General features: G+C 44.3%; 1 protein-coding gene across 5 annotated transcripts in view; it reads left to right on the forward strand.

Moving 5' to 3' along the window:
• GAPVD1 (GTPase activating protein and VPS9 domains 1) overlaps positions 1-18,334 on the forward strand; it is a 56,581-nt gene extending 38,247 nt beyond the window's left edge. For 3 of the 5 annotated variants that reach the window (XM_087822912.1, XM_016210966.2, XM_016210967.2), the window contains 13 exons: positions 1,306-1,383; positions 1,618-1,988; positions 2,906-2,993; positions 3,948-4,028; positions 7,358-7,480; positions 8,733-8,862; positions 9,763-9,872; positions 10,193-10,352; positions 11,227-11,414; positions 11,876-12,089; positions 13,894-13,966; positions 14,860-15,057; positions 16,267-18,334. In XM_087822912.1, coding sequence (XP_087679038.1) covers positions 1,306-1,383; positions 1,618-1,988; positions 2,906-2,993; positions 3,948-4,028; positions 7,358-7,480; positions 8,733-8,862; positions 9,763-9,872; positions 10,193-10,352; positions 11,227-11,414; positions 11,876-12,089; positions 13,894-13,966; positions 14,860-15,057; positions 16,267-16,407 — 1,955 coding nt within the window. In that variant the 3' untranslated portion in view covers positions 16,408-18,334. The remainder of the gene's footprint in view (positions 1-1,305; positions 1,384-1,617; positions 1,989-2,905; positions 2,994-3,947; positions 4,029-7,357; positions 7,481-8,732; positions 8,863-9,762; positions 9,873-10,192; positions 10,353-11,226; positions 11,415-11,875; positions 12,090-13,893; positions 13,967-14,859; positions 15,058-16,266) is intronic. The other 2 variants (XM_016210968.2, XM_087822911.1) reach the window with 1 other exon arrangement.
• The last annotated feature ends 6,082 nt before the right edge of the window (positions 18,335-24,416 follow it).

Consider the following 24,416-nt stretch of genomic DNA (forward strand, 5'->3'; position numbering starts at 1 on the left):
TTGTTGCCAATGGTAACAGTCAAGTTTTCAGATAAAAACTATAACATTGGAAATTTGTATCCACCTTTATGAGCTTAACAGTTTCCCACTCTTCAAACACTTTTCTGGTGAGATTGGTGGTGATAATAAGAATCTAATTTTTCAATTTCATATGTTGAAATGTGTCAACATTTAGAAGATTTGCATATCCAATTGAGGTGATCAACGCATGATGTTACAAAATCATGCATGGGTAAAAGATCCACTTAAAGTGCAAGATAGACCAATTAATTTTAACTAACAGAGTACAGAAAGTTCATTGATTTGGTTTCAGATTCCACATTGTAGCTAACCTTTAAAAAACTGTGTGTCAGGATTTGGTATAGTATCAAAGGGGAATATCCACAATTGCTGAAAAGGCTATTAAAATAGCATCTCCTTTCCATCTACATATGTGAAGCCAGTTTTTCTTTATATTCTTTAACCAAAACAACATATTGCAACCGATTCATAACAGAAGCAGATACAAGAATCCAGCTGTGTTCTATTTAGCCATATAGTAAAGGAATTTGTAAAAACGTAAAACAGTGTCACTCTTCTTGTTATTTTTTATTTTGGAAAATATAGTTATTTTTCCTTATAAAGGGTTATTTGTATTACCATTTAATGGGTATATTTAAATGGATTAATATATAAATACGTATATATTTCTTTTCAGTTTTAATTTCTAATATGGTAAATATTAATAGATTTCTGATTTTGATTTTTTAGACATATGCTTAGAGGAGTTGTCTTTTACTCCGTAGCTTAAAAGAGTGCACTTCTGAAGTTTGAGTTGTTTCACACTGTAATGTAGTAGTATTTTAATATGAGTTCTTTTATAAATTGTCATTTGCCAAGAACAGTATTAGAATTTTAAGTCTTCCAACTTTTTATTTATACTCCTGTAGGTAGTGTTGCCCCTCTTTTTATGGATGGAAGCTGAGGTTCAGGGAAGTTTTGACATTCTGAAAATTTTGAAGATTTACATCTTCTGGCTCTTTGTGTTAACTATGATACAATTTGGCCATTAGAACTAACAGGAATGTGGATGATAGACCACTTAAATGTAATTAAAATCCATATATGTAGGAAAAAACATAATATGAATTTGGAGTAATCAGAATTTGATCTTTATTAGATTTTTCCCCCCTTGATATCCCCCTCAAGTTCTAATTGATGAAAAAAGTTTCAAAACTGGAAAAGTGCAGAACTATTTTCACTGGTTTAAACGCTCATTAAGTCCTGAGTTCTAACATGGTCTCACCATTTGCCTCTCTATTTTAGGCGCCCACCATCTGGCCTCTCCCCCTTCTCAGTCAGAGTCTCTGCTCGCCATGTTTGATCCGCTGTCTTCACATGAAGGTAAATTAGTCAGATGAGCTTTTTAAAAATTGAGATATAATCCACATATAGCATTATATTAGTTTCAAGGGTACAACGTAATGATTCAGTATTTGTATATATTGTGAAATGATGAAGTGAGCTTTTTGACTCTTGTCTCATCACAGACCAAAGAATGCAGCCAAAACCCTTTGTTAATAGTGCCTTGGTTGGATCAGTTGTGCCTCAGTTGCAAACTTTTTTCCTGTGTTCCAGGAGCTTCTTCTGCGGTAAGGCCAAAGGTGCACTATGCCAGGCCGTCACATCCACCACCAGACCCCCCGATCCTGGAAGGAGCTGTGGGAGGAAATGAGGCCAGGCTGCCATACTTTGGTTCCCACGTTTTAACTCCAGCGGAAATGGAGGCATTCAAGCAAAGGCATTCTTACCCTGAGAGATTAGTTCGCAGCAGGAGCTCTGATATAGTATCTTCTGTCCGGAGACCTATGAGTGACCCCAGCTGGAACCGCCGCCCAGGGAATGAGGAGCGAGAGCTTCCTCCAGCCGCAGCCATTGGTGCTAATTCTTTGGTGGCTGCACCTCATTCGTCATCTTCATCTCCGAGTAAGGACTCCTCAAGAGGAGAGGTATGGGACACAGGCCTCGAAGGAGAATTTGCTATATTTAATATGCAGAAATGAAATGATTTGTCTAAGGCAGGGGTGGGGGATGTCTGGCTCAAGGGCCATATACAGCCCAAGAAATCATTTGGTCTGGCCCTGCCACGGCAACCACTGGTGGGACTCGAAATTCAGTAAATCTAGGAGCTTTTTTCATAGCTAATTTTTAAGTTGATATTTTTATATGGCCTGTGAATGATGTTAGAAATATCTAAATGGCCCTTGGCAGAAAAAAATGTTCCCCACCCCTGGTCTAAGGTCATGTGATGAGCTAGTGACATGTGGTCTTAATGATAACTTAGCATAATCGGTGATCAAAACATGAACTTTGAAGTTGGTCAGATCTAGACTTGAGTCCCAGCTGTGCACATACAGGCTGTATAACTTTGGGGAAGATGAGTGATAACTTCTTTTAGCCTCATGTTTCTCATCTATAAAAAGGGCTTAATAATAGTATTTATCTCCTAAGGCTACTGTGAGGTTTAAATGAGATAATATATATCCTATTGCTCAGTGTCTGGCACACAGTATGGACTTGATTTTATTATTAATACTACTGCTACCATCTCTACTACCCTTCTAGACTTTGTTTGCCCTGCATCTACTCATAAGAGTGTATTAAGTGCGTATTCTATGCTAGGCTCCATATTAAGCTCTCAGTTTACTAACAGGGATGAGATAGTGCTTACCTTCAAGCAGATCCTTGTCTGGTGCTTAAAAGGTACACTTCCATGTTCCAGAAGTTTCCTATACAGCAATAAGAACAGTTTTGCTTTTAAGACAAACCTGAGGGGTATTTGTATTTCACAGACTAACTGAAATCCTTTTCGTAGTAATTTGTCCTGCTGCCCAACTCCAAATAAAGCATCAAACTTTTTCTACAGACTGAAGAGCGCAAAGATAGCGATGATGAGAAATCAGACAGGAACAGACCTTGGTGGAGAAAGCGTTTTGTTTCTGCCATGCCTAAAGGTAATTTTATAAAATATTAGAATGCTGTATTAGCAATAAGAAACAAAGCCCTGGAATCTCTTTCAGAGAGCCAGCATCTCACCTTCTCTCTCCTGAGACCTGCTGGGCTCGTTTCCAGCTGTTTTCACACAGGTGGATGCTAAGGCAGAGCTTTAGAAATGACAGTTCTTGTTCTTTGCAGGAAGTGGTAGTGAGTTCATAAACGGAAGTCATACAGGTCACAGTTGTTTAAATATCATGTACCCCTGATGTTAGGCATGGAGGACTTTTGATATGTATTGCCAGTAATTATTGCAGGAAAAAGGGATGCTATCAGTCATTAAACTGAAAGTTTGAAATTCATCCTTTATATTCCTGGAATAAACTTAAGCTTTTAATGTTTATGTGCTTTGAGATTGTTTATACCCTGAATATTAGTGTTTATTTTGGAAGGCAGTTGTATAAAATTGTTTGCTTTTTTTGTGAATAGCCTGGCATCATACCAGTAGATATTGAGCTTTGAGTTTGCAGAAGCATCTCTTCCTGAAAGGAGAGATCCTCCAGGACTAGAGCTAGGGACTTCTTCTGGAGGCTCTTCTCGGCCCTGTGGCGCTCAGGAGCTGAGGCGCACCACCTTCATGCTGTATTCAAGCCCACTTGAGGAGAGGATGGGCTCAGAGTTTTGAATGTGTTGTTTCTGAGCAGAGGTTAAAAGGCAGTGGTTTTGATTTAGTCCCAGTAGATTCCCGTTCAATCATTGTTCCTGTGGCAGACGACTCTGAACGCTTCTTTAAGAGCCTTCCATGCTATTTTAAGAACGATTATCAATTGACACTTGGGATTTCTTAGCTTTTAAACTTTTCACCTTCCTTTCACTTAGAAATGCTGGCACACCAGTTAACTCCAAAATGACTGCTGTCTTCCAAGTAGTGCAGTATGTTATATGTCACACTACTGACTTTATTTAATTTCCAGCTCCTATACCATTTAGAAAGAAAGAAAAACAAGAAAAAGACAAAGATGATCTGGGGCCTGACAGATTCTCAACACTCACAGGTTTGTAGACCCATGGACTTCCTGGCTCCTTCATTCCCAGAGCACATATTTCATAACACTTTTTCTTGGGTGCCATAAGCGTTGCCTTTTTAGAAGAGTGTGTCTGTGTGTGGAGAGTGGGGAGTGTGTTCTTCGTAGCTCTGCGGTTCCCAGTTGGCCACAGTGAGCCTCAGTGTGCTCTTCCTGCAGACGCCACCATCACCCTCATCCTCATGACCATAACTCCCGCTCAGCCTGAGGCCCCGGTGCTGGGCCTCTAGACACCCTCCAGCTCCGCATCTTAGTGGGGTGATGACACTAGTGCCTTTTAGGAAAGTGTGGTCATGGTTTTAGTGCTGTGCATGCCATGTCTGTGGATCATTGATTGAACAGTTTTCTCTAACCTTGATCGTAGAATTCTAAATTTATCTGTAGCCCTTGATTATTCAGGATCACAGTGAAATTCTGTTTTACCTAACATTTCCTTTTTTCGTGATAAGGTGTTTGTTCAAACAATATCATAAATTTATAAACTTTACTAATTTTTTACAGCGTGAATCATTTTACCATTGCTTTCTGACTCAAGGAAAATACAGCTAGGGGTTGGGTTCCGGCCTTATTCAGAATTTGTATTTTTACAGCTTCTTTTTGGCATGTTACGAATGTGCACCTGAAAGAGTGTGAGTAGTGTTAAGGACTCAGTCTTGAGTTTGATAGCTGTATACTGTTTCCAATGACTATAGAGCACCAAAGGGAAATTAATTTCTCACCTCTTTCTTTTTTCTTATCTTGATTTTAAATTACATTAAGTTAAAATGAAGAGTTTTATTTAAAAATGGGGTAGGTTTCGAAAGAACATCCTCCTCAAAGCTGAGCTTAGTGCAGGTAGAATCCCATTCTAATGCATGTTGTTCTAATGTCTAGTTCTCTATTAAATTTAGATGTAGTTCCTTGTCCTAGCACACATCCCTGCTTTGATGCATGACTATCCTGGAATAAAGGGTTTTGAACAGCAGGTGCTGTGCCTCCAGGCCTCTGGTCCCTACTGAGAGCAGTCAAGCCCATCTTATTCAGCCGGCCAATACTTGTTGAACATCTGACTCATGCCGGGCACTGTGCTAAGTGTTGTAGGTATTAAGTCAAACCACAATGACCCCTGTTCTTCAGGAACTCAGTCTGACTGAGACGAGGTGGAAAGGCATACTTTTGGCAAGATGTTTATGTTTCCTTAGTGTTAGGACACACCAGTGTTTACAGAGTGGAATACTCTTAATGAAATCTCGTGTTTTTATAATGTTGAATGGATAATTTTGGAGAAGTTATAAATTATTTTGTACTTTTCTTTGGGCAATACATTTTTCTTGGTTCTTGGTTCTTAAACTGGAAGCTAGGTAAGAGTAGAATAAATTTTTTTCATAAAGTATCTCATTTTCTTTGTGTTTAATTCAAGCCGCTCAACTTCTCTACTGGTATGGAAACTTCTATCTAGTCCTAACTAATGACCCAATGAAAATTATTATTAAATCCATTTAAAAATGCTGTGAAAGGAAATAATTCTTAACCGTCTGCCCATAATACCACCATCCTAACTATTTTTTTTCTTTTCATGTTCTCTCTCAATCTTTATTTGTACATGGCTTTTCATGGTAAAATCAGAGCGTGTATGTAATTGTATTCTTTTACCACATGTTATTTCGAAAGCTCTCTCCCAGTTTCTACTATACATAGTAGTTTTTAAATCACTTTTATTGTCTCTAAGATAATCTGTCACATGATTTTACTGCAGTGTGAACATTCTCTTGCTTTTGGATTTTTAAATGGTACCCAACTTTTACTATGAAAATACTGCTCACAGCTTCATATATGTAGCAATTTTTGTTTTCCTTATTTTCCTGGGGTAAAAATTTTAAGAATGGCATTATAGAAATGAAGTCTGTAAGCAACATTATGGCTTTCACTATATATAAGCCAAATTCTGTTGTCCCTTTTTCAGAAGAGTCTCAACAGCACTGAAAACCAATAGCAAAAAGTACTCCCCCTCCACACAAAAATTTTGTACTGATAAAAGTTTTTATAAGTTTACATTTTGAAGATCAGGTTATGATTCTCTAATCATGCATTCAGATGCCATTATAGCAGAAAGATTAAGTTACTTTGGAAAATCTCTACATTGTACTACAATTTTATGGAGACAAAAATACTAAGTATTTTTTTCATGGAAACAAAAGAAGCACCTATGAGCATAAGTACTTAATCTCTCTATACCTCAGTTTCCTCTTTTGTAAAATGGGGTTGATAGTAGTACCTCCCTGTGGGGTTGTTATGATGATTGATTGAGATCATTCATATAAAATGCTTAGCACAGTTTCTGGCACGTGGTCAGTGCTCAATAAATGTTAGCTGTTATTAACACATGCATGTATATATTCTAGTGATTTTTAGATTTTTTAAAAAATGGGATTCTACCAGAATGTGGACATTTATGGTAGTCACCTGCTTGGCCTAGATCTATCACAGGAGTTTACATTTCACTGTGGACTTTACTGTGTCCCATAGATCTGTAGCAGTTCTTTGCTTTGACGACAATTAATTCACTGCAGGAAAACATTTTAGTGTGCTAACTTTGCTGACAGGATGACGGTCCTGTCAGTAAGCAGTGCTGCCTCTGTGATTGTGATAAGCTTTTTCTCTGTGCACCCCAGGTACAATCCCAGCACTCCCCAACAGTGTCTAGATTCTCTGGGAGTGCCTCTGACACCATTGCATGCACAAAAGTGCTCTGTTCCAGCAGCTGCACTGTCATGGTGAGATCCAGTGAGATAGCATATGAAAATCTGAAGTTTTCAAATCTGGTGTAGAGAGAGAAATCCAGGAAGCAAGACTGGAGGAAGGCAATTTTTATTATTATTTAAAGGCTTTAATTCTCAGTTTGAATACTTCTTTTTCTGCTCCTTCAGCATGGAGATGTCTGAATAAATGAAGTCTGCATATAAGAGTGCATTGTTGGGAATTCTGTTAGCATGAGTTGCTAATAACAGTGGTTTGAGTGTAAGCACTTTAGAAACCCATCATCCATTTGGTCTGCACTGAACTTTTTGACACTGTCATGCAGAATTGTGGCAATGATGAGAAAGTGGAGCTAACCCTCCCGCTCCCGTGCTTTGGAAGGCTCTCGGGCCTAGAAATGGGAGGAGTAGGCCGCTGCATGGTGCCTCTTAACACTGAGATATGTGCTCTTTTTAAGTTTCACCTCCTAATCGGCCTTTGGGATTGTGCTCCTGGTGTCGTACTAACATCAGAGTTGGTACAAACCGAGGGGAGCTCATTCTCTCCCTCTCCTTTGCCCACAGATGATCCCAGCCCCAGACTCAGTGCACAGGCTCAGGCCGCTGAGGACATCCTGGACAAATACAGGAATGCCATTAAACGAACCAGCCCCAGTGAAGCAGCAATGGCCAACTATGAAAGTGCAGGTGATAACTGTGATAAGATTCGAATAGTAACTTTTGTATCAGTGTTAAGGTGATTTGAATTAAAAATAGCTTTTTAATAGCACTGTTGTTGAATAGCTGTCCCAAAAGTGTGGCACAGTCCCCAAGATAAATGAAGAGGAAACAAAGGTATGTAAAAGCACAGCTTGTACACTGCATATATGTATGCTTGTGTGTGCACAGTGTGTCTCTGGAAGAAGACTGAGAGGGGCAGCCTGTGGAGAGGTGAACTTCACACAGCTTTTATTTTGAAAAGTTTTAAAATAACAGAAAAGTTGAAAAAATGCAGTTCCATACTCCCTCTACTTAGACTTATCAATTGTTAACATTTTCCTACATTCCTCTCTATATAGTTTTTTCTGAAGTAAATTAAAATTGTCTCCTAATAATAAATATATTTTTCCTATACAAGCATAGTATCTTTATCACACTAAGGAACTTTCAATTCCTTTTGATTTTTATACATGCATTTCTTATCTAAATCGATGAGTTAAAAACATCAAAACAAGTGTGGAACCACAGGTCTGTCCTGGCTCATTCCTGGACAGGGGGAGAAGCCCTGGGGAGGAGAATGAGACCTGCACACGTGGCCCCTCAGCCACTGGCTAGCCAAGGGTTTGCAGCTGCCTTCTATGGGCAGGATTCCATATCCATAAAATGAGGTGTTATGTAAAATTATTTTTGAGACCCTTTCAGTTCTGTGGTTCAGTGATTCTGATTACAGAGTATTATTATTTTTTGAACTATGTTTTTATTGATTTCTTTTTAGAGAGAGAGGAAAGGAGAGGGAGAGAGAGAGAGAAACATAAATGTGAGAGAAACATCGATCGGTTGCCTCCTGCATGCACCCTGACTGGGGCTCGATCAAACCCGCAACCTGGGTATGTGCCCTGACTGGGAATTGAATCAGTGACCATTCGGTGCACAAGGTAACACTCAACAAACTGAGCCACACAGGCCAGGGCCAGAGTAGTATTTTTATGAAATAAAGACTTTCATTATTTTTGTTTAGGATCGGTATAAGAAGTAAAATCATTCTCTTCTTAACAAGTAGACTCTTGATATGTTATCACTGCTGTGAATATCTTGTTTAAATGTTTGAAGTTCTCTTTTTCAAAGAACTCTTATTGTAAAGCACAATGCTAATTTATCGCTGAGCTGCTCAGAATAACTAGTGGTGCCAGACTATTTCAGGTTAACTTGTTTGTCCTTTGGGGGCATGGGTTTTGTTCAGAGGTTATGGGTGATGGTGAAAGTGCACACGATTCTCCTCGAGATGAAACACTGCAAAACATCTCAGCTGATGACCTCCCTGACTCTGCGAGCCAAGCGGCCCAGCCCCAGGATTCCGCTTACTCTTACAGGTATTTCTTCTGTAGGATTTGGGACTCTGGGGGTTGGACTTTTCATCACCTTTGCAGTCACCTCAAGTCAAGTGATTCATTGAGTCACTTAATATTAATACATGTATAAAGCAGAGAGATAAGAACAAAGTGGCTATTTCCTGAGAAGGCTTGGCATGGTGTGTGGATGTCACATATCAAAGGCTTGAATTCAGGGATAAAGAAAGCCTCACATGCTTACAGGCACCACATAAGTAATTAAAATGAAACAAGTGGCAGCGCCTCTGACCATGCAGAGCTCCCAGCTCTAGTCCAGTCCCTGCGAGACCAGAAAGGGCCACAGCCACCAGCAGATGAGAGAATGTCGGTGGCATCTCTCAGTGTGAAGAGAGGGTTGCATTATTGTGGAGGGTGACATCTCACTGCAGGACGCTCTACCCTGGGTGGTGGTAGATGCCTCAGTAGTTGGAAGTTGAAAGGAGCAGGTTTTGGCTCAGCACAGAAGGTTTCCAACAATAGAGCAATAATAGAGGGCTTCCTGCCAGGTCATGAGCTGTCTAGAGAGCTGTAGTAGAAGGCATTCTAAGTTTGGGAGGTGCCTCCCAAATATACCTTTCTGACTTTCCTAGTGCCTACCGTAGATCTCAGCACATCTAGATGGTCAAAAAGCACTTATTGTTCACTGATTCTGGTGACTTTACAGAACAGCCCTTGCCCAGAACACTTTTACATAAAGCCTTGCTCTTGGGTCCCTAGAAAGCCTATCCCTTTAAGTGAGGTGTCAATAAGTTTAAAATTCCCTTTTATTTACGACCACTTGAAACATTTGAGTCCTGAAGTAGCATGTTAATTTACATAGTAAATATTCATAAAATGTGACCCTATCTGAATATAGAAATTAATTTTCAACTCATTTTTCAGAGATGCAAAAAAGAAACTGAGGCTTGCTCTTTGCTCTGCGGATTCTGTTGCTTTCCCGGTGCTAAGCCATTCTACAAGGAACGGTTTACCAGACCACACAGACCCAGAAGGTAAATTGCTATATGACCATTTATTTTTTTCTATATCTGAAGGTTGAACTATATGAAATTGCCAGTATTCAACTGTATTTAAGCTTTACAGCATTTCCATATGGTTCAACTTAATACATTCATATTAGAATCAGTAAAGGGCACTTTAATTATTACTGTTGGTTCATTAGTGTTCTCTGATTGAGAGTGATGATCAGTTTAGTTCTACTGACACGTGGTAAAGCAGAATTGACGTCCCAAAGGGCTGAGGGACAAAATACAGCTTGCATAAGCATGTGGATTTTCTCAGCAGTAACAGAATACTTATTTTTTTTGTTTAGAGAATGAAATTGTATGTTTCTTAAAAGTTCAAATAGCGGAAGCAATTAATTTACAAGATAAAAACTTAATGGCTCAACTCCAAGAAACAATGCGCTGTGTGTGCCGCTTTGATAACAGGACTTGCAGGAAACTGCTGGCCTCGATCGCCGAGGACTACAGGTAACGTACAGCCTTTCGCTTGTAGACCCTGTTTCAGCAGCAAGTATTTTCTCCTTGGTCCTTATTTTGGAGATGAATTGAGGCTCACTACAAAGTGCTCAGCTCTGTTTACCTGGATGTAGATTCCTGAGGAACACATTTAGCTCTTTAGCCTGGAAATGTAGTTATAAATGAACAGCTCTTACAGAGAAGTTCTGTCTACTCCAGCATGGCCCAAAGGAGCCTTAGCAGAGGTGAGGCCAGGGTAACTAGGGTATCATTTCCCCTTTTTAGGGGTGATAGAGAAGGCTACTTCCTGGACCAGGGAGGCAGGAGCAGGCCTAGGAATTGCTACCTTTTGTTTCTGGCCAGTCTCCTGCTAACAGTTGTGGAGGAAAACATAATTGAGAAACTTAGGAAGTGAAGAGGCTTTGAAGCTTAGGGCACAGGTGCTCTGAGCTTGTTACATTTAGACTGTATGCATGTAATTGATGGTATGTGTAATGATCTAGTGGTATAGGAGCCTGTATTTTGTTCTTATTTTAGTTTTCTGTAGCAGTCAGTTTCCTCTTAGGTCCAAGGTACTACCAGTGTGGAGACTGTGCTGCAATATAAAATAGACCAGCAATGGTAGGGACTCAGTCATGTTCCGTGAGTTAGGTAGCTATGTGGTCAGCCCAGGAGATGCTGTTCTTCACAGACACTCAGATGGTTCTGTTTCTCGAGCTGGCGGCATAATTCGTCTTCAGGACCATTGTCTGCAGCCTGACATGCTAACGTGTAAAACTAAAATCTGTGAAGTAATTTTTTTTTAAAGAAAGATTAGGACTCTTAGTCTCCATAGAAAGTGTGCACTGTGTATACCCAGTGTCCTGCAAAGCTTGTTTCCTTTTAGGAAAAGGGCCCCCTACATTGCTTATCTGACTCGCTGTCGACAAGGACTGCAAACCACGCAGGCTCACCTGGAGAGGTTACTGCAGAGGGTTTTGCGGGACAAGGAGGTGGCCAATCGATACTTCACCACAGTCTGTGTGCGGCTGCTGCTTGAGAGCAAAGAAAAGAAGATCCGGGAGTTCATTCAAGGTAACTGAAGACCTTTAAGATTGAATATCTCTTCAGCCACATAGCATTGGGAGGATTTGGAAATTTTTGTTTTGCTAGTTTGAATACCTACATGTCTAAGAATCAGTTTCCTTAAATTCCCAGTTATTTTATGGATTCTTAATGAAAAATTTTTATTGGATTGAATATCTTTAGTTTTTAAAAAATTGATAAAATTGGTAGTTTTGGATCCACAGTTTTTCTCATTTTTTAAACCAAAGCACATCATTTTTTAACACGCCCTTTCTCTTAACATTTTATCTCTTACCTTTCTCCTGATTTTAATGATTTAGCTGCATATTCTCCTAAAACAAACCATGCCCAGACACTTTTGGCTTTAAGAACATAGTATCTGCATAGCTAGTGATTAAAATGATATCTGTAATTTCCTTTATAAAATTATTCAGATAGTGTATTTTTAAAATTATCATTTTGCATTGGAGACTTTCAGAAACTCACAGCAGCTGATGATAAAACTGCTCAGGTAGAAGACTTCCTGCAGTTCCTCTATGGCGCAATGGCCCAGGACGTCATATGGCAAAACGCGAGTGAGGAGCAGCTTCAGGACGCTCAGCTGGCCATTGAGCGAAGCGTGATGAATCGGATTTTCAAGCTTGCTTTCTACCCTAATCAGGATGGGGACATACTCCGTGACCAGTGAGTGCTTCTGTGTGTCGCGCCTGTGCTGGACCACATAGGAAGACATCAGCTAGCCCACCCTTTAGAGGAGCTGACTTAAGACTGGTATCTAATAGAGAAATGCATGTTGTTACCATTTCCACCCATCAGAGTGACAATAGCAAAAAGAAAGCTGTTACCCTGTTTCAGGGGTGTGGGGGATCAGGCTGAGGGCGTATACAGTAGTCTGTCCTTTTTGGAAGCACAGCTGCTTCCTCTGCCTCAGCTCTCTTTCCCTCCCTTCTTCATACTCGTGCTTACCCTTCAGATCTTGACCCAAGCCTGCCTTCCTCGGAGAAACCGTTCCTTGCCTTTCTGACGAGGTTACTCCCCTGGCAGGGCACTCGGGCCTGGACCTCTCTCAAGTGGTTTCACGTTTGTCAGAGTCTTGATTCTCGGCCTGGCACTGCTTACATTTGGGCCAGATAGTTCTCAGGTGCGGGGACTCCGAGCATTGGAGGAGTTTAGCAGCCTCTGTGCTCTACACGGTAGAGCTAGCAGTACCCCACCAGTGTGAGAGCCACAAAGGTCTCCAGACACTGCCAGATGTCCCCAGGAGGGCACAGTCATCCCTGCTCTTGTTCAGTGTGTGCTCATCTGTGAATGCTTCTCCCCCCGCCACCCCCGGGGCCCTTACGTGATGCCCTTACCCACTGCTCTCAGCCTTGAGCACAGGGCTTGACTGCGGACGTACGTTTAGTATTCATTAGGAATGAAACGTTATCTATTTGAATATCAAAAAGTATCTGGAATTGTATGGTATGTAACTTACATCTCAGTAGAGCTGTTTTTAAAAACTAATCCTAAAAATTAATCCTGAAAAATAAATACCTGCAATGGAGACAGTGGTTATTTTGGGGCAGGGCGACTGGATGATTTAACATTTTTCTTTTGCATTTTCTTGAGCGTTGCTTTACAACCCATTTCTGCCCCAAGCAGAATGCACCAGGGACTCTCAAGAGGTCCATGTAATAGGAGCTCAGTGGTTTTTGTAAGATTTTTTTCACAGAAATTTTAAGATGTTGCATGTATGTTTGAGAGTTCACTTTCCTCTGAATGGGTTGGGATCGTTCCACCCCACTTCTCACTTGTTCATAGTCTCAGAGGCTGTTAGCCACTCCCAAGCTCTGTCCTGTACACCAAGTGGGACCTGTTTCCTCGTCAGAGCACCAGCTTTTGGCTTCCAGCCTGGGGTAAGGAGTGGGGACATTCAAACCGTATTGACTGCAAAGAGCACTTTCAGCAGGTGATTCCGGCTTCTCCTCCCCGGCATCTCTGCAGGTGCCACAGGAGGAGAGCTCAGTCTTCTGGAAAGAACACTAGCAGCAGGAAAGCTGGTTTAGCCTGTGCACCTTAGTCAAACCTTCACCTGTTTAAGCTGAATTAGTTTCCCTTGTGAAATGAAAGGTTGCGTGTTGAGTCTCTTCTGCATCTAAGTGTCTTTAGTTCCTGGCTTTTGACCCTCTACCTCCTGTTAGCCTGCTTACTAATCAGTGTGCCCAGGTGGGCTGCGGGCTGAAGGCCCCTCCTCTCTCCCTGGAATGCTGTCTAGTCTGGGAAAGAACTTCCAACCCTGTCTACATCTCAGCATTTCTGAGCAGATCCTAAATGTGAACTTTTTAACAAAACAGAATATGTACAGCTAAGAGAGAGTCACAGCTGTAATTGTAACCTATATCTAGAAATAAGTCTAAAACATTTTAAAATGTTTTCAAAAATTAATTTTGACACTATGTACCTTATTTTCTGTATATATTTACATGTTTGTTTTTGGGGCTTTCAGGGTTCTTCATGAACACATCCAGAGATTGTCTAAAGTAGTGACTGCCAACCACAGAGCACTTCAGATACCGGAGGTAACTTGGGTTCATAGCACGGGTGGTGTTGGGAACGGAGAGCTGCTCTGAATACTGTGTGCATGTTACCAGTTTTTCAAGGACACAGAATATAATAAAATACGTAACACAGTTTGCATTAGAGGTACTTCAGTCTAACTGTGAGATTCTTGGAGAAAATTCCGGGTATTAAAATTCCGGGTGTGGAAAGGGACCTTGGTGGAGGGTGAGTCAGCTATGGGAGCTCCTGCCCCCAGCCTCTTGGCCCAGGCAAGGCTCCAGGAGCAGAAACCGCTGCCCCAGGAGGGGGATTGCACCTTACTGTGACACCAAGTTACCTTTTAGTTATTGATAGTAGAGTTTTTACCTGCCATACGGCTCTTACAAAATAATAGGAAAGTTTTAGGCATTTGAGCTTTCTGGTTGTTTCATTAAAGTCCCCACTAATGGAACATTGATTAGCATAAAATTTTTAATTGATGTTTTGAATCTGTTATTTCTAAAACTGCAGCAAAGGCACATATTAATTTATAAATTGTATTCTTTTACAAGTAGCTTGTTTGTGCTTTTGGAATCAGCTACTAGATATAGAGAAGCTCTGTCCTAGCTGTTTAAGATTGAGATTTTGTGAGTTCTAGTTTCTTGTTGTTGTATGCCATTTCCTCTATTAGTGGGTATCTAGTTGGTTTTATTTTATATAGTGCAAAGCAGATTATTTAAAAGTTTAAAAATTGAGCTTCAGTCTTCAGTGGAAGATGAAGGAACTGCAATCCGGTTTCACCGAAGAAAGGGAAAGGAAGCAACCTTCCCCCCTCCCCTCGCCCCAGCCTCCTGATGGGTGGTTGCTGTGGTCCTGCCTGTGGTTGCCCGCCCTTAGGTTGAAGATCTCTCTGCCTGTCTGTGGTCTCACTTAGGTTTATCTTCGGGAGGCTCCGTGGCCATCTGCACAGTCAGAGATCAGGACGATCAGTGCTTACAAGACCCCGAGGGACAAGGTGCAGTGCATCCTGAGGATGTGCTCCACCATCATGAACCTGCTGAGCCTGGCCAATGAGGACTCCGTCCCTGGGGCTGATGACTTCGTCCCGGTGCTGGTGTTTGTGCTGATCAAGGTGGGCCCCCCCACACTGGAAGTTCATTCGGCATTGTGAGCAGGGGTGCAGATGTCACCCTAGGATGTTAGACACATGGCTCTTTCCAGGCCTCCAGCTCTGTGTTGTCCAGAGAGAAAGTGTCTAACATCAAGTTTCCTTCTGTCCATAAGTCAGGGTTTTCATGACAGGATGGGAGGACTCGATTCCTAGATGCACATTTTAAAGCAGTGCCTGAAGTCCTTGGTCGGGGCTCAGTGTGTAATGACTGAGTGAAAGAAAAGTTGTGCTTTTACCATCTTTCACATTGAATTCTTCATAGTACTTGTCACATAAGCTACTAAGCTTGCCGATGGTTTCTCTCCTTCAGCCTCTTTGTACCACATTATTTTAAAGTACTGACTTATTTTGTCCTTTTTTGTCTTTAAAATGGAAGTTTCCTCTTCTAAACGGTTTATTTTGAACATTTTTGGGGAAACCATGTGGTTTGGGTGCATCACTCGTGTTCTAGTGAGCTTAGCCCACCTGTTGGTGTCTGAGGTGTATTTGGCACACATCTTACTAATGTAATGTCTGCGGTATTTCTGCAACCTGAGCTCCGGGTAAGAAGCCACAGGATCAGTGTGTGTGGCCTTCATAACTCCCCCTTGCCCACGGCTCTTCTCTCTCCCACTCTGACGTAGCAGTGTAAACTTGTTTTAAGGAACAGGCCATGGCTTATCTTCCTAACCACCTAACACACCGTGTCCCTTCTCGCCACATGAAGAAGGTGAGAAGGTGAAGGAGCAGATGTTCGTGTTGCCTCTTAAACAGAGGGCATATCGTCTCTTTCAGTTTTTTCTCAGCTGATTCTACCAGAACTTACTACCCAGTTTCACTCAGTTCTCTGACAGCATTTATTTTCTATTCACATTCTGGAATCCTGGGGTGTTGCGTAAGTCCACTGGGATGGGCTCAGCCTCCGTAGGGACCAGTGGGGTTCAGTGACTTGCAAGCATATAGAAAGCTCTAGACAGTTCAGCCAGGATTAGAACCCACTCGCCTCTCCAGTGTACTATTGCTGCTCATAATAGCTGAGCTTTACAAAATAGTCCCAAGAAGGGAATTGAGGGGTTGTTTTCAAAAAGACTGGTATCTCTTTTAGAGAAAGACATTTGAAGATGTTAACTTAAATGATTTTGCAGAGCTGTACAGCTGACCAATTGACACTGTTATTTCTCATTTCTCTAGGCAAACCCACCCTGCTTGCTGTCCACTGTCCAGTATATCAGTAGCTTTTATGCCAGCTGTCTTTCTGGAGAGGAGTCCTACTGGTGGATGCAGTTCACAGCAGCAGTGGAATTCATTAAAACTATCGATGACCGGAAGTGACTGGGACCTGGCCACCAAGGCAGCAGACTGTTAGGCAGGCAAACCGATCTCTAAGAACATGTGCCAGCTGCTTTGAGGGCTGAAGCTTGTTTTGTATAATATTGTACAGCAGTCAGACATTTTAAAACAGATCTTTACTAAACAGATTAATGAGCTAACAAGCAGGTTCTCTTTTCTTTGGGCTCTTCCTTTCTGAGTTGCATATTTACCTTTGTCCCCAGGTAGAGAGAATAGTGCTGCAAAAAGGGACCACATTTTTCAGGTATTTGAAATACTAAAAACAAAGCAAAACTTCCTAGAGAATTTCTAGATCTCCATTCTTGGATACCCATTCTTTTCTTTTATTTAACAAAAAAAACCCCCACAGTATACTCCTTTTAAGATGCTGTCTAATGCCGTATGCATCCAATGGAAGGGAGATACGAGCTGCACTGAGGATTACAATGGTGGTGACATTAGTGGCATTATCTATAAATACACTCACCTAAATTGAAAAGCTAAGAAGGAAATGTAAATATAATATATATTTATATTTGATGTAATATGGACATCTTCAGATTCTAATAAACAAGGAATATTGCTAATAGTAGATTGCGATGTACCCTCTTGTGAAATGGTTTCCTTGACAATATTTAAGCTGAGCTTAAAATCAGAAAACAAAAAAATACACAGAAATATTTATTAAAGTGTAATTCAGTTTATGAACTTTCTAGGTGTGGCGTTCGATGCCCAGGCTGCCTTTGATGAGAGGTATAAAAATCACGAGTAAGTTGCCTAGACATTCCTCACTATGGACTATGAACATGTGCAGGAGTAGAGAGATCTGTGACCGCCATACGTTACATACAGAGGACCAGCCGCTGTCTAATACTTCCTTGTGGTACTTCTCATCTAAAACACTAAGTATAGTGCAGAAGCCCCAGACAGACCTCCTTGCAACCCTTTCATTGTAATATATTTCTGATGATTCACATTGAATGCACAGACCAGGAATTCAGTGAATGTCATTTTTTTAAAAACTGATTTGTATTGTCTGCTCTAGTGATACAAGTTTTATTAGTGATAAACTATTTTAATCAACTATACTATTCTTACGGAAAAAAACCTATTTTGGCAGGTTTCTGTGCCTTTATTTCCCTCTTCTGAAGAAAAGTATGTGTTTCAGTAATTTTGTTTTGATTGTATATTGATAATTAATCAGAAGTGGGTTTTGGTGTCTGAGAAATGGGCCCAGGAGGCACACCAAAGCTTCAAGCACAAGTCTTGTACCTGGCCATCACCAACGGGTTTCACTTTGTATGTGTCCTAATCACGTTAGCTTCTTTTATAACAAACTCCGTCCTGTACTTTGAGCTCCTGTCTGACAGCGCTTCCAGGTGTTTTTAAGAGAACTGTGAGGCACCTTGAGCCCATGAGTACAGAGGTTGTCTTCCCCTCCCTTCCAGATCTCTGTCTCATTGTGCCGAAGGAAGCTGGGTTTTTTTTAAATGCCCCACCTCTTCTCATTCAGTTATTTTAAAACGTCCAAATAACAGGTTGCATAGGAGTGTGGGGTGTGGTTTCTGCCGTTTCGGGAGAGATCAGAATTAAACTGGTACTACAAAATGTCCTTTAGAGTGTTAGGTCGGGACATCTGTGCACAGTCATGTGCTTCGTGGGCTGTACCTGTCAACCTCGCCCAGGAAGGAGAAGTCCTGTCATAAATACATTACAAGGCAAACTCAAACACGGTGTCTAAGATCTAGAGGGAGTCCATTTTCTTTAGCATTTGATTCAATAAATGTTAAGTCAACAGAAGACTTGGAACAGTTGGACATGATTGTAATGGGATGTAACTCAGAAGTCAGATTTTTTTTCCCTCCACAGTGGTTGCTAATCTCTTCCATGTTATCACCATGGAAATAAATATGAAAATGTAGACACCGTACAGGCTCTTTTCTGTGGAGCAGAAGGTGTTGAGTTTGGGTTCCAGGGCTGCACTGAGGCAGGAGGGGGGGGCTTGCACCCGTGTTGGGAGTAGAACCCCAGAGATTGGCATCAGGGTCCCACCTCTGAGATGCAGATGGATGCTTGGGTCCTGACCAGGGGCTGGTGAAGGGGCAGCGAAGGTGCCCCCTGGAAGCCTTCTGGAGCAGGGCCCACTCCCCATTCCCCATCACTGGTCGACAGGGTTCATTTCAGTGCTGACCCTGAGTTTAGGAATTGGTAACACCTGCCTGGTGGGCCAGGTGTGATGTAGGGAATCATTTGATTTTGCTGTTTCAGGAAAGAGGCATCGTTCTTCCGATGTTCTTACCACACTAACTCCCACTGCTGTTTTTACTTGAGGGTTAGTGCGAAAGTTCCAAGTCACCCCTCGGGAACACTCGGTAGCCCTCGATTATCCCCTGGACTTTACAAAGATACTGAAGGTTAATGCGGAGGGAGTGGCTCAGTTCACTGCACCCGGTAGACTAGGGTGTGGGCCTGGGCCTGAGCCCCCTCCTGTGCCCCTCTCCAGGCTCCACGCAGCCGGGCTACCACCCTGCCCTGTAAACCTGTACCCCAGGGAAGGGAGAGGCCAGGTCACCTTCCTCAGGCTCGAGTGTACCACCCAAGTGTGGGTACAGCAGCCAAGTCCCAATCTGAAAGGAGCTCTGGCTGCATGCTCCCAGTCTCCAGACGTCCAGCCCGAGTCTGTAGGACCTGGAGGGTCAGGCTGAGGGCCAGGACGCCTGGTTCTCTGGCTCCAGCGAGTCTCAAGTTTGGAGACCCCCAGACACTTGGGGGCTCCTGCTGCACTCCCCCGGCTGGGCGCAGAGTCCCCAGACTCTGAGCACCGCTGTGTGGTTCTCTGGGGTCGCAGGCTGCTCCTGGGTGGGTGAGGGACCAGGGCAAAAGTCACGCCCTTCCTCCCCCACTTGGCCGCCAGTCCAGATCCAGGCTGCTGGGCCATCTGGGGCCGCTCCAGGGACAGAGGATAAGCCAATGTTGCTCCTCTGGCCTCTGCTCCCCGCCCCCATCAGGCACTGGCTAGGAGGAGGCTCTCAGCAACCGTACCAAGTGTGTTTGTCTGTCTGTACCACCCACCCCACCCCCTGCTCCGCCTCTTCCGCAGGCACAGTTTAATCCTACTCTGTGAAGTCAGGATTATTCCTATTTATTTTTTAATCTAGGTGGGGTCTCTACCTAGTGTCCTCTGGGGACACCAGCGTCATCTTCTGCAGGAAATTCAGAGATCTGAATCCACGCGGTAGGCCTGCCTTGGGGCGCTCTTCCCCTGAGGAATCCCAAAGGTGGGCCGGCGTGAGACGGCTGCGGTTGGAATTTGCTTTGCCTGGGTTGAAGCCTGGGCTGGCCGGCTTCCCTGCAGGCCTGCATTGCTGTTGCTTGGGTGACATCTTGTGGCCAAGGCAGGTACAAACCGTTGGCTGCCAACGCTGCCAGTGAAGGTCTCTCTGGAAGAGGTGTCAGGATGCCCAGCAGGGAGGGCGGCTTCTGGACTCAGAAATACCAACCAGCCCCTCTTAACCCAGCCTTTCACTGAACTCTTTACTACCCCCAAGCTCGTCCATGTGCCGTGCCCTGGACACACTCGCAGCGGGTTCCTCTGGGCCCACCTGTGAGGTAGCAGATAAGAACCATTCTCCCTAGATGAAGCTTTTCTGGAGCAGTCCAGTGACAAGGCACTTACTCCCACTTATAGATGAGCCCCAGTCGCTGACCATCTCTAAGGCTAGGAAACCGTGCTGGACACAGTGCTGAGAACCGCGGGAGCCCCTGTACCCCATTCTCTAGGGAGGTGCTACCAAGGGTAGAAGTCACAATAATGCCTTGAGTTCTGGGACCATTTCCGTGTGCCAGGCACAGAGCCTAGTGCTACACACACACTACCTCACAGGGCCCTCACCCGGGAGCTGGGTAGCAGGATGAGTCCCATTTTAGGGATGAGGAATCTGAGGTTCAGAGAGGTGAAGTGGTTTATCCAAAGCCAACCCAGAAATACTTGGCAGAACTAGCATCTAACCCAGGTCTAGGAGGGACAAGCCCATCCTTTTAGTTGCAATGGGATCCTGTCTGTCCCTCTGCAAAATTTCAGCCCCACAGGATTGGGGGGATCCTGGGAATGGAAGGAGCTTTGCAAACTGTCCAGGACAGTGCCCTTGGTGGTCCCTATTATCCTGCTCCTGGCGTGCACTTCCTCCTGTGCATGTGAGCCCCTCAAGGGCAGGGTGGGACACCTGTGTCCTCCCCAGTGCCCAGCGCAGAACCTGGCACATATTGGGCATCAAATCAGACCGAATCTCTGGAGCCAGGAAAACCCACTTCCCCATCCTGCCCCCAGCCCAGGTCTACTTCCTAGTGCCACCTCCTGACTCGCCTTGTTCAGAAGAGGAGGTGACCTCGTCCTCCTTTGTTGTAATAGGCTGGCACCTGGACCCCCTCAGGGGGCCTGGCGGGGAGAGGGCTGGTTGCTGGAGATCCCTCTGGACCCCATGAGAAAGCAGCAGGGCAGGCGGAATATAAATGTGGCTGTGAACACGGAGGAACAGATGAGAGAGAGCCTCCAGGTGACTGGGTGGAGAGACCCCACCGGGGCAGCCACCTCCTTTCTGCGCACAGATTGAGCCCATGATGAAGATGAATGGAAACCCCTTTGCTGGGAAACGTGGAGGCAATCAAGACGGCTACCTGGGCTGACGGGCCCTCCCACCAGCTCGGGGCAGGGAAATGTTAGGATTCGAAATTGTGCCGCTGCCACATGGTTAGCACGGAAACCAGGCAAAACTCATGATAAGCAGCCCCAATTACAGGATAAATGATACAGGACGCCCGTTAGCTTGGCAGGAACTAGTGGGCTCGAACGGTGGCTGCGGGCAGGTATCAGGCAGCCCCTGCAAACAGATGACAGAAAGGCAGCCAGGATTGGTGGGGACCCTGTCCCCAGCCGTGGGCCCCTCAGTGAGGTGGCAGTAATGACCAGACGCCTTTCCTGCGAGCAGCTGCGGGATTTTTAAAGGCTGGTTGAGAGGGGAGATGGGAGATCATTTGGTGGGTTATCTAGCGTTTGCTGATGAAAACAAAACGAACTCGTAGCTTCCAAATCCCACCCCAGGAGGCAGGAGTGATGAGGACACTGTGTCTTCATCTTTCCAGGCTGGAAAATTCCAATTTTTCTCAATCTGTCCACTGCGGAGCAATGTGTGATCACTGGGTCGCAGGCACCGTGGACCAGGAAGAGAGGTTTACCAAGCGAATTAATATTGTCGACGAGATTGCAGGGGGCGCGTTTAACTCACTTCAGGTGCTCTAGACGCACTCGCACACTGGATAAGCTAATTACAAATCATGCCTATTTATTCATTAAACAGGGCCTGGGGGAAATTCAAAGAGGCAACACTGTCTTAACTTCATTCAATTTGCAGTCTGTGATTAAACGGAACACAGCTGCAAGACTCCAGAAATGTTACCTCATACCCGCCTTTTCCCTGGTTCAGGCCGACCCCTTCTCTAGGGGCCACTTCTGCCCTCAGGCCGGGTCTTGTCATCCTTCAGCCCTTCAGATGCTCACCAGCTACTGGTGACTGGGCAAGTCCCTTCACCAGCCCACGTCTCAGGTTCCTCACCTGTGAAGTGGCTTCATGCACCTCTGGCTGTCCCGGTTCCTGAGAGGAGTGAGGAGGGTGATGGATGTTTGGTGGCTGGTCTAGAATTGGGCCAGTAGTTGTGTGGGGAAGACTTGTTCCCTGACCTCCCCCTCTGCCCTTGTACATGTGGGGACTGTCACTAAGACAGAGGCCCCAGGGTCCCCCAGACGGCCCTTGACAAGGCAAAGCTTTGTCGTCCGCCGCCCTGGGGGCCAGGCCGCACGCCCCGCACAGGGTGGAACAGGCCTGTTGTCTCCTATCCACGACCCCGGGAGTCCAGGTCCCCTCTCCGGCAGGGTGACCAACCATCTCCATTTGCCTGGGACAGAGTAGTTCACTGGGATGTTGGCTTTTCAGGACTAAATCCGGGACAGTTAGTCACTCTGAATCAGAGCCCCACGAAACTCTCCTTTTCCAAATTCCCTCAAATAAACTAAAAATAGATCTAACTTCACCTTCGATCCATGAAAATGTTTGGGAGCCTCAAGGGTTATTATTTATTATCATCAATAAATTATAAGAACCAAGCAGCCAACATTTGCTTAGCATTTTCCAAATCACAGAGTGCTTTTAATTTACAGGATAAGTGTTTGGGGGCTTTTTTTCCCATTTACTCAGCACCCCGAGGCTGAGCCCCAGAGCTGACGTGGGAAACGAGGTCAGTAGCCTCGGCAGGCGCTTGTCCCTCGATCCCTGGGGGGCCACGAAGCTGGCTGCTCCTTGCATTCTTTCCCTCAGCTCCGAGCATGGTTTCTGTCCCCCTCTCCTGCCTCTGTTAGAGGCTTCCATATCTAGAAAGGGTCCCTAGCCAGGAAATATTAAAATATTAATATATTAGCTTCAACCAGATGAAATTACCCTTTTTGTAGATTCCAAACTGTTGAATATCAGCAGTTTCATATGGTTCAACCTAATATAGTAATGATGAAGTTCAGGCCACCATGCAACTTAGGACAACTTAATCTCTCTGAGCCTGTTTCTCATCTGAAAAGTGGGGATCTTACTAGTTTCTGTGTCCCGTGTTGCCGTTGGAATTATATGAAATCATCCAAGTATGGCGTTTCAGTAGTGCCTACTATGGCACACAGTAGGTGCTCTCTGAATTAGGGCTTTTATTTTCAGCCTGTATCTATGCGTGTCCTTCATTGTTCCAAGTTGCCTGTGGTCAAGCACACGGCGGGCGCCCGCCCGACAAATGTTGGTTGAATGAAGGGACGGAAGTAAATGTATCTGCCTCCCGCTGGTGTTTCCCAAATGACCTTGAACTCAGATAGACTGCTTCCCTCCCCGCCAACCAAGGGGCTCTTCCTCAGCCCCCCTTCCCTCGGAGGCCTCCTGGTAAAGCACCCCGTTCCCATGGCTCCCGGCGGGAGGCCTGATGGGTTTTGAGACATGTATCCATCCCCCCTACGGTTTCTAAAACATACAAATCATTCTGGCTGCACTTCTGTGTTTCATTACTAGGAATGCACATTTGAAAACAACAGAGGGCGAGGTTTAAAAGCAACATGCAATTTTTATTACATATATCTCCAAATCTGCCATTAGGCCCGTCCCTGTGGTGTTATTGACCTTGATTCTTTCTCATTTGCATCCTGCATTTTTCATCCTTTGGAATATGGTGTTTTGGGACTTCTCCATCATTAAGTGGATTTACAGCAATTTCCCTGTGTGTTTTCTCCAAGGGATTCTGTTATGAGATGCACATTAAATCTCCATTAATACCTCATTATCCGACTGATAAGATTACCATGATAATGAGGCAGAAATTCTAATTGTTTCACTTCTTATTGTGCCTTCCATTTAATCCTGTTCTCTACCTGGAAGTTGGTCCTGAGCTGGTGAGCACCAGGCTGAACGGGGCCAGGATCACTGGGATCAGTGGCGACTGGGGAAGAAAGGAGGCGGGACAGCGCTTCAGTGAATTCCCTGGGCGAAGTGTTTGGGGGCGGAAAGCCATCTGGGGTGAGTCTAGCTGGAATTATAGAACTCCCATGCTTCAGTCCAATGCGTACATATGGACACACATGTGTACACATACATGTGCACACATGTATGCATGTGGACACACACACAACCACTCACGTATGTGCACACACACAGGCCAGTACCCAAGTTCCAGACAGCCCAGCCTCTCAACCTGCATTTTCCTACGGCCTGGTCCCCCTTCCAGGCCAGGGCTAGCTCTGGTGATCTCCCTGACCCTGCCTTCCCGAGAGAGGGGCTCATTTGACAGAGTCGGTGGCTCTGAGCCAGAAGACACTGGGGGGTGAGGGGCAGGAGGGACGGAGAGAGTGGGTTCAGAGGCTCCTCAAGGGAAAGCCTGTGCAGGACCCTGTGTGAGGGGTCCCACCAGGGCATCGCCAGCCCCCGGGTGTGCTC

The sequence above is a fragment of the Miniopterus natalensis genome, chromosome 12, assembly GCF_054644295.1.
Source record: "Miniopterus natalensis isolate mMinNat1 chromosome 12, mMinNat1.hap1, whole genome shotgun sequence".
NCBI classification, from domain to species: Eukaryota; Metazoa; Chordata; class Mammalia; order Chiroptera; family Miniopteridae; genus Miniopterus; species Miniopterus natalensis.